Source organism: Alligator mississippiensis, chromosome 14, assembly GCF_030867095.1.
Source record: "Alligator mississippiensis isolate rAllMis1 chromosome 14, rAllMis1, whole genome shotgun sequence".
NCBI lineage: Eukaryota > Metazoa > Chordata > Crocodylia > Alligatoridae > Alligator > Alligator mississippiensis.
The window spans coordinates 39,109,846-39,126,083 of record NC_081837.1 but is presented as its reverse complement, the minus strand read 5'-3'; the positions used below and the strand labels follow the sequence as shown (position 1 = coordinate 39,126,083).

The 16,238-nt window shown below is 43.7% G+C and overlaps 1 protein-coding gene across 1 annotated transcript; it reads right to left on the bottom strand.

Moving 5' to 3' along the window:
- Positions 1-2,875: 2,875 nt before the first annotated feature.
- On the bottom strand, positions 2,876-11,664 carry LOC102559828 (acidic mammalian chitinase). Its single transcript, XM_019491489.2, has 12 exons — positions 11,609-11,664; positions 10,584-10,635; positions 10,356-10,385; positions 9,250-9,454; positions 8,195-8,251; positions 6,427-6,592; positions 5,973-6,097; positions 5,552-5,675; positions 5,273-5,455; positions 4,261-4,377; positions 3,831-3,966; positions 2,876-3,248 (listed from the first exon to the last, which is right to left on the bottom strand). Exons 2-12 carry the CDS (start codon positions 10,606-10,608, stop codon positions 2,992-2,994), a joined length of 1,425 nt encoding a protein of 474 aa, XP_019347034.1. The 5' UTR covers positions 10,609-10,635; positions 11,609-11,664; the 3' UTR covers positions 2,876-2,991.
- Between the last annotated feature and the right edge of the window lie 4,574 nt (positions 11,665-16,238).

Here is a 16,238-nt window from a genome sequence, read left to right as displayed (position 1 = left end):
AAGAATCCAGATTTGACTTCAGTGGTATCCTCAAGTAGAGAAAGAAGGGTGGCTGAGGCCAAACAGCTAAGAAACCACGGACCTGAAATAATCTGTCTGGGTAAACCCATCTGTAAATACAAATTCAAGTATCAGCTCTGTGGTGACAACTCTCAGACCTACCAGTCCTACCTCCTGTCCATAACAAAACCTTGGCTTGTCTCTTTGATAGCTCCTTGTGGATGTCTTGCTGTTGGTTCAAGTTCAACATAGCTAAAGCAAAGCTCTGGATCTGGTCTCCCCACAAGCTCTGTTCCTTACCTTCTTTCTTATTTGTTGTACTTAACACCACCATTCTCCTTCCTCCAAATGTCATCAGACCCTTCTCTAGCTTGGCTGTGAGGAGCTGTGCCTAGACCTTGCCAGTTCTTTCTGCAGAACATCTCTAAGGTATGACCTTTCCTAAGCCGTGTTTTATACACCCAGAATTTAAAAAAAAAACAAACCAACCCCCCCCAAAAAACCCAACTACTCATTCACCTCCTATCACAGTTATGTCAGCTTCCTTTTCTCTTCCCAAAACACACTCGCATGCATTGCAGATGCTGCTGTAAAGATCAGTCCAAGCAGCAGGCTAGAGAAATATCTCACCTTCCCTCTGCATCTCTCCATTGCCCCCTTTACTCCATCATATAAAACAATCTACCTGCCATTGCTTTCAAAGGTTCCCCACCCTTCCCTATCATCTCTGTTGACCTTAGCCAGCCAATAACCAGGTTTCATCACCCACTTGTTACACTTCCAAGCAAACATCTTGTGCTTTGTCCAAACCTGTGCCTCACATTTGGGAAAAGATCCCTGGAAACACTCAGTTCGCTCTCTCATTATTCTCTTCTAATACCTCCTTAAAAGACCTCTACGTTGCTATGTTGCTTACAAAAATCTTAACACATCGGCCGCTAGAGCACTCTAGGCTCACTGTCCATCACGGTCACTAATATTGGTTCATTTTTTCTTTGTGCTCCCCCATGCATTTAGCTGTGCCCTCTGTCTTACACGTACATTTTACCGTTGTGAAAGGCACCTCTTAGTTCTGTTTGTATCGTGCTCAGTGCGGGAGGGTCCTGATTTACGACCGGGACTCCTACTACAGTGATGCAAATAAATGCAATAAATCAATATCCTTGACAGACTGGCTAGCCAAAGCAAGATCAATGACCACATTTAACTCATTGTCAGTAATGACCACTCCAAATTCTATTTGAGAGAGAGGGAAGTGCTGTTAGGAACCTGAATTAAACACAAATTTCCTGACTGACCCATATTGACATGGTAAAATACCTCTTATGGGCAAAAGCTCAAGGACCTTCTCTGATCTGTTCACAACATGCATGTCCAATTAAGCATATTCCTTCCAATAGATACAATGCAGTGGAAGATTTTCCCTTCCATTTCCTGGCCACCCCTGTAGCAAACCCTTTGCAGCCTGCCACAACATGTACAAATTTTCTTTGTCTTCATGCAAATCCCAGTTAACAAAGCCCTACGTATATTAATTCTACTCTTTGACTAAATGCGACAGCTTCTGCTGAGCTTTTGTCCGTGACAGATGACTCATTATGCCAAAAGAAAGGGACTGCATTTTCTCTCATTTTGATCATTTTCCCAAAACATTTCCCTAAGCTCATGGTTCCTGATTATATAAAGGGTAGAATGTGTACCAAGAGCTGGAAGACATATTCTTCAGAGCAAGTTGGTGCAAGTCTTTCAGCAACAGGTGAACAATTTTTTCTTCCTGGATGCCGCGAGCAGACTTGATAAACAGGATTTTCTCAAGTGCAATATGTGCCAGTATATTCAGGTGGAACAGCTGTGAAGGGCTCCTTATATGCAAGCAGGTTGTACAGGCCCTTCTTCATGAAATCTTTCTCTGGAAAGCAGAGTCAGCTGGTTCTAAGATTTCTTTTTAGTGCCTTTTTAGCGACAAAAAAATGCCTTACACTAGACTCTCCAGCCTGAGAAAATGAATACCAAATTCTTTCTGAGAGAGGGGTATCATGAGAGACCCGATTCCCCATATATCAGTATCCAGTTTAGCTCAGTGTCACTCCTATTATCACTGTGCTTATTAATGTTTTCTCAAATGAAATGGCATGCAATTTAAATCTGTGAAAGTGGCAATAAGGGCCAAGGTGTCTTTTATGTCTATTAGGCTTCACGTGTCTTCAAATGTATCCTTCAAGATGTGGGCTGACTACTCTGAACAGGGTTGAACTCTGCACAAAGATACCTCATGTGCTGTCACACCAGCCAAGAAGGAGAATTAATCCAATGGATTTGACCTGTGGGATTTATCCATAGATCGATGGCTGGTGATAAGCACCCCAGGGTCACTATCACCTCCATGGAGATGGACACATTCCAGCTGCTGAGACATGGATCAAACTCTTCCCAACATCTGCACTATCAAATACTCCAGGCTTAGTCATACCAGCCTTTGCAAGGCAATGTGATGCAGTGATCAGGGCACTGGATAAGCCATGAGGAGAGCTATGTCTCCAGGTCTGGCACTAATCTCCTGTGACAACTTAAAAGGCTCACTTTCACTCTGTGCCTAAACCTATCTGTAAAATGGGTCTGAGGATAGTCGCTTTCCTTTTGAGACGTGCGAGTGAAAAGTACCCCTTTTAAGAGAGATGTGCTTACTATAAGAATGGAGACAGAGAAGGAAGCAGATGCGAGCTGTAGGAAGTCAACTTGAGAAGTGCCTGCCTGCCAGATTTGGTGTCAGGCGATTATGAGGTGTATGCAACTTGTGATACAATAGCGGCAAAGACATTGCAGAAATGAAACTATTATTTATTCCCATTAAAACACAGAGGAAAGACAACCAATGTATTATGCTCAATCTCTGCTTGCTGGCTTTATTTATGAGGAAAGGGAGATTCCAAAGTGGGTTTTGAGGGTTACATGATTTTAAAGACTATTGTTTGTTCTGAGCCAGAGATGGCGTTAATATTTGGGATAGTTGCAGCACGTGCAGCTCTCATCAAAGACCAGGCCTGCTTGACAGGAGAAGCTGTATGTTCTGCCCCCAGCACACATGTAGAATTTCGTACGGTCTGCCGGGTCAGCATAGGTTCCGTCTGCTTTCCCAGAACAAAACTCGCTGTTAGGCGTGGGACCAGCAGGAGGTGAAGGTGTAGGAGTTGTCGTCCCTCCACCCGTGTTGCAGGATGCGTCTTTAGGACAATCAGCAACAACTGGTTCTACAATGAATAATTCCCAATGCATTAACATCACATATGTGGACAGACTCCAAGGACATGTACATTCTCATATGGCTGACTACCTTTCTAGACCCTGTTCCCTGATTTGTAAAGACCATGCAGGATCAGAGCTGGCTGCATCAGAGATAAGAGTGCGAGTCTGCAGAGCTTCATGAAAACAATGAAGCACCAATAAATACTGGTGCTGCAGCAGACTGCCAACCTTGGCAGATCATGTGCAGAGGAGGGATGCATTGCACACTCTGAGAAGTGGGTTGCAGAACCAAAACCATCCATAACCTGATATGAGAGATTTTCATAGGGGTCAAGTGCAAACCATATTAGGTTCCAAATATGAGCTTTTGGGATAACACTTCCATCTGTACAAAGAACCTGCACAAAGACATTGTAGTGCTTAAGTTCTTCTTAATGCCTATTCTGAGAACCTAAACAAGGCTATAGTCATACCAAAAGATTGTTATGGTCATTTATGCATAGGTGACTTTCATCCAAACCATGTTCAACAGGATTAGTGAGCTTCCTAATTATACAGGCTTGAAATCAAGATCAACATCATCATACCATTTGTTTCAAGCAGTCTCTTCAGCTCAGTTATCAGAGGATATTTTCCTTCATTGCAGAAAGTGCCCAGGAAGTCATCCAGGTCAATTGTCCAGACCATGGCTCCTCCAAACTTCTTCTCCTTCAGGTACTTGACCTGACACAAACATCAAATGACTCAGTAGAGTTTCCCCAATATTTGTCTCCAAGAGTTACAACACAAACATTGAAATCAGCTACTCATTGGATCATGATACATCACAACACTTCCATGCAGGAGTGTCCCAATTCAGAAACAAATGCTTTGTGAAATAGTCACCTCATATTCACAACATGCATGAGTCTCCTAATATATTTATTTAATAAAAAACCACTCTATTGAATTAAAGCATATTCTAGCAGCAGGAGAAGAGTAAAACTACAAATTGCTTTAAAGCGTTAAAGACCTTACTTTGTGTCTGTAGCTGCAAACATTGTCAAACCCAGCCCATTCGTTCCCTTTGTAGGCGTATGGGACTTTCTGGTCATTAATCCAGCATACTGAAGCACTCCGTAGGAACGTGCAAATCTGCAGAAGAGAATGGTGTTAACATGCAACGGCCCTTGTTCAGAAGCCACAATGCAAAGGCAATGGGTCGTATCTTGTCCCTTCCTTATTCCGCTTTATGCCAGTCCAGCCACAAAAGAGACCAGTTAAATGTTAATTTGCCTCTAGAGAAGCCTATAATGATGGAGAACCAGCCCTACCCACCTCTGGCAGCCTTAGTGGTAGGATGCATGTTTGAGAGGAGGAGATGTGAACAGGTCCCTGCTTTGCTCCATCATTCCCCTGTCTGTAAAATGGCCCTTCACTTTCTACTGAAGCAAAATGCATTTTAGAACGTCCTTCCTCTACTTTGCACCAGCCACTGCTTTGGCCCAGGTAATTTGGAAGAAGAAAGGCCATGGAGACTGTGTTGTGCAGCTTCCATCGACTCACTTCCCCTTCAGAAAGTGTGCAAGATGGACCTCTTCCAGAGATCCAACCCAACAGCACCTCAACAAAAGTGATGGAAATGAAGCTGTCTGGTTGGGAACTCTACTCTGCCCTTTAACACCACCTTAAACACACTGCACCCTGCTCTACACAGGCTGCGTCCTGAACTTGAAGCAGGTTGCCCACATTTCTGTGTCACTTTAGGATGGCTGCTTGGAACTGCCAAGTGACAGAGCCAATTAGCCTACCCGCAGCTATTCCATTTCCTGTTCCGGGGGAAGAAGGGATCATTATGATCATTTTCTTCCTGTGTTTCACACCCCACATTCTGTCCTGTGTAAAAGCATTCAAACGTAGACATACCTTAAGATCAACTTTTTGCTTCTCGGCCTCTAGAAAGCTCAGATCAAGTTTAGTTTCTAATGAGATTGATGAGGGAATTGCATCAGTTTATCCCAGCTCATGCAGAAAATCTCAAGCTTTTTACCTCGTAGTAGGCCCAAAAGCCAGCCTCACGGGTGTAAGGCCCAGCAGAGCCAGCCCCAGATGCAGGCGCTCCCACAGATGTGACACTGCTGCTGAGCTTGAAGGTGCGCCCGTAGGTGGGGAGCCCCATAAGGAGCTTCTCAGCTGGGACACCCTTGTTGTTCCAGTACTCCATGGCATATTTCTATAGGGAAAGAAATGGGAAAAGGCACAATCCATGCCTGCCGCTCTGAAGAGAAGCTCTTGGGGAAAGAAAAAAGGTAGCTGCCAGTTGCCTTACACTGTTGAAATACTTCATATCACCCTGGTCAGTGGAGCCTTGATACAGGGGGCTGTTGTGTCCTGTGACCGGATCCCAGCCTCCATGGAAGTCATAGGTCATCACGCTGATGAAATCCAGGAGCCTGGTTTCAAGTCAACACAAGTTAAAATAACCATGAGGAATGAGATGGCCATTCAGACTCATCAGTCAACACACAATGGATCATCCAACATTTAGACAACGGGTCTGATCTCCATCTCCTTGTGCCTCATGCAGGCATTTATACCTGTGCAAAGAGAACGTGTGAACACTACAGTCTGCAGATCAGCAGCACTTTACACACCCTCTGTACACAGATGTAAACGATGGCACAAGGGTCAAGGCGGCAGAGTGCCCAGATATTACCATTCTATGCCCAACATGGAAACGGGCTACTTACTTCCCTATCTCAGCTATCTCATAGCCAGCATCAATGGTTCCTTTGCCGGCAGCTACTGCTGCTGTAATCAACAGTCGTGGCTTTCCAGTGCTTGTGGCTTCCGCCTTGAAGGCTTCCAGCATTTCCTGAAAAGACAGTTTAGTTGTTAGTGACTCCAGTTCAAAAACTTTTGTGCCCAGTCGTATCCATGTGGAAACATTTCAGCTGCCTCCTCCTTTCTAATAAGCTCAATAATCTTCTGAATGTTCCTTCCATGCCTAGTTGCCCCAAAAGCCCTTAAACAGAATGTCCTGAGCAAATCCCCTCGCCATATTTCTATAATTGTTTTTTTTTTTCCTCATGCTAATCATTAAAATGATATCTGCAGCCCCAGGGCAAAACCAGTGATGCGCAGCTCCATGCTCCTAGACTGCTTGGCTACATCTCAGATAAAGAATAGCTAGTGTTTCCTCACCCGAATCAAGATGGTGAAGCGATGCTTGTCTTCAGGGGGGCTGCCTCGGGAACCTGGGTATTCGAAATCCAGGTCAATCCCATCAAACTCAAATTTGCGGAGGTATGCAACCACAGAGTCAACGAAGGTCTTACGATTCGCTTGTGAGGCAACCATTTGAGTGAACCTGGGGAGAAGAGAATTATCTGGCATGAGCTCTCATCCTCTTCCCACCAACGCACAGGACTGCAGCGTTATTGTGTTCGTTTCACAAAATGATTTTTTGGATCCGTATCGTTCTAAAGCCCCAACCCCATGATAATTAACATCGTTCTTTTGGTCATTAACAATCACTATTCAATAATATTTCCCAATTCTCTTCTCCATGCATAAACGGTGCAGTTACCACTGATCTCCAGAGTATGAAGAGCACGATGCTGTTTTCATTAAAGTTTTTTCCATCCAAATCTCTACTGTTAATGTGCAGGCACTGGTTCCACCATCATTTTTTTCATCTTTCCAGTTGAGTCACAGCACCATTAATACCCTAGCAGGGCATTATTTTTACTATTTACTTGATCTAAAAACTTAAAATCAATGGAAATACTTCCATTAACGTTAACAGACTTGAGTTAATGAACAACGGGCTTTTCATCTCCATTATCATATCATCATCATATCACCAGTTTATGTTTGAGGTAACCATAATCCCTTTAGGAATTTCCACTGTTGCAGTATCTGAAGCCATGTGAAAAACCTGGATTTCAGTTCACAGGCAAGTCCAAAACACAAAAGCTAAAAAGAAAAATGTGGTTTGTTGAACTTCAAATAAAATATTCCATTTGCCTAGAAGAATTGTTTTATGTGCTTATAGTCTTCTGAAATGGAATTGGTGCAAAGTTTCAACACCAAAATGATTGTGAATGAAAAAAACAAATCAAGATTTACAAATCAAAGAATATTGAGGCATTTTTTCTGAGAGTTATCTGTGTTACTCTGACGTCAGGCAGAAGGGTGACAGGGTGGTACTTTATCAAATAACTGGCTCAGAGAGGCATACACTTTTGTAGGCTATGGCCTACTTTATGAGATGTTATGAATAGACTTGCATAAGGAAGGGATACTATGTAGGAAAAAAATTAAATTCAGAAGATGGGTGTGGGGGCTTTACTGAGAAAGGGGAGGTAGGTTGGATAACGCAATAGAAATAAACAAGGGAATAATCCCACTGAAGGATACAGGGCTTATAAAAGCTAGTTGAAGGAACAGAGTAAGAATCCATAGTCTCTGAAGACCATACGTAATGCAAAGCTTATTTTTCTAACCAGTTTGTCTCCAAGGTGCCACCCTACTCTGCCTTTGGCTTATCATTTTAAAAATGAAGAATTCTGCAAAGCTAACTGAACTTGGAAAAACAGCTACCTTATTTTTGTTATCACCATGCAATGCGCACTTGCTCTCATGAACCCTCCTGCCATCCTCCTCATGTCACTGCTTTTCTATCTGCATAATAAATCTTCACATCCAACTTCTTCCCTTACTACATTTCTAGTATCACCTGCGCCCATAGTACTGTCAATATCCAGCCTGTTCCTCGGTCCCTACCAACATTTGCATCGAGTTATCTGCAATGTCATTCGACCACGAGGAGCACAGTCCCGCGCCCACTGAAGTCAACACCCAGACCAGCACCGACCGGCTCCAGTGCAGCACTCAAAGGCTGCATGGTGCCAAGATGTTGGCATCCCCATCAGCGTAGTGATACTAAGACAAAAGGAAAAGCTCTTACATCTTCATGTCAAAGTTCCACCCTCCAATGGCCAGCAGGGTCACCAGCCTGTTGTTCCTGTGACACAAGAGAACAGAAAGCACGTTCAGCAGGAGCAGTCACCGGGTCTCTTCCAGAATCAAGCACCACCACAAATTCTTAAGTTTGGTTCGTTCTGGCTAATGTCCTTTGACATTGATACTGCAAGGGTTTCATCTCTCCACCCAGACAGAAAGCCAACCAGTGCTGGATAAATTAGCTCCCTCCAGCAGAAGTGCTGGATAAATTAGCTCCCTCCAGCAGAAGTCTTGCAGGCAGCCCCACTGAGAGGCTGCCCAGAACATCTCGTTCCCTAATGGGAAGACAGCCCAAACAACTGAACTTTGTGGCCTGTTGGGGTTTCATTCTTGATGCAATTCCTAGATATGGAAAACCTCTAAGTTTAGAGCCCCACTTTTACTCCTCTCTGTCGTCCTGCCTGCTGATGGGTGGATTGCACGATGACTGCTGATCTTCGGTGACTGTCTTCTGTCTGGTACATTAGATGGATGGACTAGCTGATGCTTTTAAGAATAGATAAGACAAACCATTGTCTGGGATGGGTTAGACAGCAATGATCCTGTCTTGAGCAGGGGTTGAAGTAAATGGCCCCAGAGGTTCTCTCTGGGTTTCCATGTAACAGTCTATGACAGGGGTCGGCAAAATGAGGCCCCCGGGCCAGATGTGGCCCACTAGGCCATTCTATCCAGCCCGTGGGGCCCCTAAAAAATTTAGAAAATTAATATTTAAGTGCCCCTGGCTGCCCGTCATGCAGCCTTCAATGGCTTGCCAAAACTCAGTAAGCAACCCTCCGTCCGAAATAATTGCCCGCCCCGGTCTATGACTTACGGAAGTAAGTAAGGACTCATCAGACTGATAAGATGGACCCCATGATGAGAGCCCTCCTGTGGTTTTGTACTGAAGAAATGCTGTACTTTTTTCCCTCCCACCCTTCCATCTAACCTATAAAAAACAAAATTCTGTCCTCTGGCACTAACAATATTTGTTTCAGACCTTGCATATTGGAAGCAACTGACCTTTTCTTCAGCGCTTGAAATTCTGGGAAGAGTCTGCTTTCATCATTCCATTCAAATGGGGCGATCTTATTTTCTTCCATCTTTGCAAAAGCATAGATCAAGTGGGTGCATAGGTAGGGGTCTATATTGTTTGGGAAGTACTTGGCAGGATCTGGTCTGTACTGAGCCCAGTTAGTGAAGTAACACACAAGTCTATAGGCAGAGCCTGGGAGAAGACAAGCAAATCAGAGTTGTTAGAGAAGGGAATGCCTATCTCTTTCCAGGTGGTGGTTTCAGGGGTTGTTGAGACTGTTACCAGCATTGGTGAGAGGGGAATCAATTTTCCAACTACAATCAGGAGTAATTCCACTGAAACCAGTGGAGGTGCAGAAGAAGATGTCAAACTAACCCTTCATAGTCCCATTTGGCTATACATTACATATAGATGCACCAGTTCTGAATGTGGATGGAAATTTTACATAGCTGTCATTCAAATGTTGTGCTTAAGCAACAATTTCCTACCAGCTTTCACATCTTTGATTCTGTCGCAAGTGCTATTCAAATATCTTCCAACCACACCTTCCACATGACAAATTAATAAACTACTGCCTAAATATTGGGCAAAATCAGGACGTTCCCTCCCACCCAGCAATAGCTCAGTATGGAATAGTTGCTCTAAATCGGGACAAGTAGGACATGCACAAAGAATAATCTTGCTTATTTAGGGACTAAATCTCAACAGGGTATGTAGATCAGCCATGCATCAACACCAGAAGCACGAGTACTGGTTCTATTGCTGCCTCTTCCTCTCTAATTCTGAGTCTTGGGGAAGACAGTTGTCTATTCTTGAATTCATTTCTACTAATTAGAAAAAGGAGGGGAGAGGGATAGAGGGAACTAAGGAACAAAATCAAAGGAATAATTGGATCAGACCCACAACTAACGTGCATCAACATTACTCATGGATGTTTTCATAGATAAATTGATTCACACCATGTAGCATATGAACTCAATGGTTCCTTAATCCATTCTTTAATTCTCCCAGTCTTTTTTCTCTCCATGTAACAAATTCCTGATATAGTCTCATTGTTGCCTGTCTACAAATACAAAAGTTGAGATATTCTTACCCAGCTGCAACTGCAGCAAAATGGCCAAGCCTGAAAAAAAAAAAAAGGAGCATGCATTAGAAATAAACTGGAATGGAGTATTTCAATGCTTAGTGAAGATAAGTAATGTCAATGACCCCACTATATAAGTTATATTGCAAGTCCCTTCTTTGCCTGTGAGACCAGCCCTCCAGCAAAGTTTTTTCATATCTGAGTCAGAAAAAGAAAGAGAGTCCAAGAGTTACTCACCCATCCACAGCAGCACCTTTCTCATCTTTCCTTTCGATGGAAGGCCACACACCTGCATAAAGACGAGAAAATGGCTGTCAAGCTACCTAAATATATGCAAAATTAAATACACAAACAGAAGGACTCATTTGTTCAAGAACAATGAAATCTCATGCCCAGCTGTTGGTGGACAGAATGTAAACCTCCTCAAGGGGCTCAGCAACGGTGTTTTCATCCTGTTTTAATTTCTCCAATTACCAGGCCTCAGGCTGCCCTTTCTTTCTACCAAAGGTAGAAGAGTCCAACATGGCAGCTAGGGCTTACCAGGCAGTCAGAAGCAGCGGCCATGCCATTTTCCTCCAGTCACATCCTTTATTCTGGACACAAGAATCAAGTTTGGGAAAAGAGCTGGAGCAAGGGACCCCCAACACTGGAATGATTCAGCTGTGGACAGCTATGTTGGATTTGGGGGCAAATTAGCCCCAGTGCAGGAAAAAAACCAGACTTCAGTGCGTCTGATCCACTGAATTAAGAGACAACATATGGAGGGGGACATGAGATGTTACTAATGGCATCTTCCTCCCTGCTCCTCCCCAACCCCTATTGCCGTGCAACCTGTTTTGACATTAACACCCACTCAGACACCCAAGGTAAACCTTAGACATGCTGACGTCAACAGCAAAACTCTTTGCCTTCAACACTACTGCCACATCACCCCAAGTACCCAGTCCTGGCTTTGCTCCCTGGTTTCTTAGACTATCCCTCTGGGATACAGCATGGTTACATAACCTTAATGACTGATCCTGCCTCAAAAACCTTGCTGTCCTTGGCAACTGGGAAAAAATACAATCAATAGGAACAGATATTGTTACCCAAAAAGTTGTATTTAGGGCATAGTCAGGGTTGAGACATGCAAGGAGAGACAAGAATTCCACTCTACAAAGCATGTTTATTAGGAAATAATGCAATGCATTAACAAACAGCGAGTTAGTTATCTTGCTAAGCAAAAGGTCCTCTCCTAGGCGTGTTGATCAGATAGCCCTTACCTTACGGTCCGTGGGACAGCAGTCTTGAAGGCACGTCTGACTGCACGCCTTATAAACTTGCCTTTTATTCACTTTACTTAATGAATCTAATGCATAAGCATGCTTTATGATAATTTCCTTATCCCTATTGGCTTTCACTCAACCCTTGTGCACTCTAACACCTGTCACTCATGCCCATACAAGGTGATACTCTGTTACATCTTTTCCACCTGATAACAAGGATAAACACTTCAGCTTAGCTTTAGTCATTACCAAGTTGGCTAATTTTGCACCATGGTTGCTTATGCAACTTGTTGCTAAACTCAGTTTTTGCTCTTGTGGTTAAGGAACGAGGAAATATGTCTGAGGGTTTCATGGTCCTCATAATGAAAGACCTTTTGGCCTATAGTTTCCTCCTTGGTGACTCTTGTATAGGGTGGTCAACATCCCTCCCAGTGCTTAGTCTCCCACAACCCCAATTCCTGTCTTACACCACCTACTAGATTGCATTCCTTAGGAGTTGGGACATAAGTTCTTCTATGGTGTGTCAAATGGCAAGGTGATTCAGCTTACCACTAAGAGTCCCTACAAAACTTATTGCAGCAACTGCTACTCTTCCATTAGCAGCCACACTCTTCTTTGCATTTGTTTCATCCAACAACACATTCGACACAAGCATGCTATCAAATATACTTTTCCTCCTACTAATTAAACTACTGGGTGCAACACCACATTCAAGATACTTGTGGCTGTGGGGGACCAAAAGCAAAACTAACGTAGCAACCATCACTGTACTACTCAAACAGCAGTGCCTATGCTGGCTTGGGCATCTCTGCAGGATGGAAGATGGGTACATCCTGAAGGACATCTTGTATAGGCAAATTGCAGGTGAGGAGAGAAGAGCAGGTTGCCCGAAATTGTGCTTCAAAGACGTCTGCAAGCAGAACATGAAGGCTTTTGGAATTGACCAAACCTTTGGAGGCCTTAGCAGGAGACAGGACAAAGTGGAGCTCCCTTCTCAATCATGGATCCAAGATCACAATGAGAAATGGTTACTTAAATGACAACAGAAATGCGACCAAAAGGAAACAGCCTGTCAGTACAGCAGCCTCTAACACCACGTATACCTGTGACCACTGTGGCAGGACCTGCAAGTCTCACATTGGTCTCTACAACCACAAGAGAAGATGCACCACCAGTCAGTAGAATAGCTGCGATATCCACTGTCACCGACTGATGAATGCATGTCATTATTAGGGAAACCATCCAAAGAATACCTTCCTCCAATGATTTTCTCCAGCCTTTTTTATTCTTTCTAAAACTCTCTGCACAGTACTTTCATCGTGATGCGCTATGACTAGTGTCTTTTTACCTAGCATCCTAACAAGACCTGCAATTCCTACGCAATAACATTTCTTTAACCTATGTTAAATTCATGCCTATAGGGGTAGGCATGACTTTTTTTTGTGTGTCATGAGAAACAGCTGATGAGTAAAAATGAATGTTGTAAAATTAAAAACACATCCCTTGATAGAAGCAACATTATATACACATATATTTAAATCCTTAAACACACTTTGGTTAAGCACTTCATATCAATAACAACCCAGCACGTCGTGTACAGACATATAGACCCTGACCCACATCCACTATTATAGCTCATAAGGGTTCATTTCAAAATAGCGCTGTCCTTCGGTTGTCTTCTGGGTAGAGGACTTCAGCTTCACACATAAATCCAAGTCCCTGTTTTATATGCATGAGTCCAAATTGACCCTATTTCCACTCATTTATTTCCATTTTCTGAGTCTGTGTCAGCAGTCTAGCGGATGCAATAGTTTCATTTTTTAATTAATGGTGCAATGGGGTAAATACGTAAGGATCTGGCTTCCGAGCTAGTAAGCACGTATGCTATAACCCTGCCAGAGGGTTGGTCATAAGGGAAACTGGCCAGCTGCCACCAGGTTTGCAATTACTTTTCCCTGCTTGCTGCCAGAAGCAGCCAAGCTGCTCACCTGGGACCCAGAGACAAAGAGTTCCTCCCAGAGTACTTGAGACAAAGTGGAAGGGTTTGATTTGGTGTATTGTTTGCTGGGGGGTAGCTTAAGGTGTGTGTTATTTGAAAGACCAGCTGAAGACATCATCAGGGGCCAAAGCCCACCTGAAAGAAGCAGCAGGCTCAGTCCACTTTACAACTCTATATCTGCACATCTAATTCAGGGAAGCACGCATGGCATGCCCAAACACCTCAAAATATTGTGGGGCTCATGACAATCCCCTACCTAGTTAAGACCTCTCGGATGCAAGAACCGAGACAGCGCCTGTTCATATTGTAGGCCAACAGGTCTTTCATTATCAGAACCGTTAAGCCATCAGCCACATTTCCTCATTCCTTAACCATAGGGGCAAGACCTGAGCTTAGCAACAGGTTACACAAACAGCCATGAGGCAAAGTTAGCAAACTTTGCAACAGCTAAGGTTTAGCTGATTTTTTAAATTCTGTTGTCAGGAAAAGATGAAGAGAGTATCATTCTGTATGGGCATGAGTGAAGTCTGTGTGGGATTGAGCAATGGTAGGGCATAGGTCAATAGACATAGGGGATTTATTAAAAGGCATACTCACACAATAGATTAAATAAGGCAAGGGTGAAGAGTGTAGTTGAACCAACCTTCAAGACTGCTGAAGTGCAAGGCTGTCTCGCGGAGCCTAAGGGCTGTCTGACCGATACTCTTAGAAGATGTCTGCTTAGCAAGGTAACTAACTCACTGCCCGTTAATGCATTGCGTTTACCTCTTAATAAATGTGCTTTATAGAGTCAAACTCCTGTGTCTCAAGTCTCAACCCTGATTACACCGTAAGCACAACTATTTGGGTAACAGTTCTAGTATTCCTGAGTGAGCAAGTCAGCGAAATGGAGAGTTGTGTATAAGAGAAGTGAAGAGGACATATAAGAGGAGTGAGAGACATAACCTTTCTCCACCAGTGTTTGCAGTCCAGCCACAGAAATTTCCCCTGCCTTCCATTATAGGCAGTTGCTGCAAAAGTGAGTGCCTCTGGTCTGGGCAAAGTTGTTTAAGGCTCCAAACCCCTATGGATAGTTACGCAATTAGTGAGATAAATGGGCAACAGGTACAAAGCCTGTTGAAAAGAAGGAAAAGCATCCTAGTCTGGCAGGGATTTGCCTATAGCAGCCAGAAAGGTTTCTGTTGCCCTGGTCACGGCTTCAGAAAGAACCCAAGTGTTGGAGGAAGAAATGGGAAGTTGAAAGATTGGAATCTGAAATTACCCACAGAAAACCAAACCCAAGGGGTTCATCTTTGAAGGATGCTATGCTGTCAGCCAACTCAAAGATCAGGGCGTCTAGGTTAGAAATGGAAGCAGAGCAAAAGAATGTGGATATGGAAAGCTGGAAGGAGAGGTGCAGAGATGCAGAAGGGACTGTGTTGGCAGATACTAGGCAGGATCGAGAGAGCAGCGGTATGATAGTGATGACGGGAAGTGGGGAAATCAGCCAACCACTCTTCACCACAAACCCATAAAAACCGCAATGGCCCCAGTAGTACAGACAGCCTCCATAAGAAGTGGTGCTGTGCAAAACAGAGGAGAAGCCAGAACCTTACAAGCTACAGAGGTTTGTACCACCATGGTTCAAATTTACTCCAGAACAGATGCAAGCAGGAGGCAAATATCTGGGTCCTTTAAATAAAGATACAGATGCAGAATGGTTGACATGGGGAAAGGATGTGTTGTACAGATGCCACACCAAATGGGTCTACAGAACTTGGCCCACCAGAGATCAAACCCAACAGCACTACAGCGGTACGACAGTGACGGAAGTGGGGCTACATCTGGTTGGGAAAGTTGCTGTGCCAGGTAACAATGCCCTAAAAACACTGCACACTGCTCTACTGGCTGCCTCCTGGATCCGAAACAGTTTGATCATCTTTGTTACTTGGGGAGGGTTGTCAAATGATGGAGGAAGTTAGCCTACCCATAGGTTGCATGAATACCCCCCAACACATCCGGCAGACTGTTTAGGGAGTAGCCCATGAAGAGTCATGTGGTGCACTTGACAGTATTTCTGCCTTCTACTTAGAAGGGAACCAGGCCTCCAGAATAGGACAGGAGACCATTTTACACAAGAGAGAGAAAAACCCAGCTCCAAACATGCTAAATCTATTACCTATAATCCCTGGGAATATATGCCTCAAAACGTCTAAATATGGGAATAATGTAGGTGATGCCAGCTGGTATACCTCCCCTGAAGTCAAATTGGTGTGATCTTCATTTACACATTGACCCCTTTAGTTCCTCTGGCATTGCAAAGGGGCTATAAGTCTGAACATGGCAGTCGGTGCAGTGACTGTATTCAGTGTGGCTCCATACCACCATTTATTTAATAAAGCAAGCAATATTCCTCTATTTAACTTACTTTCTGTGCACTAATGAACTGAGAAGGCTCTTTCAAAATGTCAAGGGCTTATCATTATCAAGAAACCAACTTGGTGATCTTGGCTACATCAAAGCTTATAAAGAAATCAGACAAATCATGTGATTCATGTAGGCAATTCATGCATTTTCATTTGGGAACAAGTGAAAAAGCTGTTGTTGGGGTTTTTTTTTAATATGACCTATCAGAGTGATATTCACCTC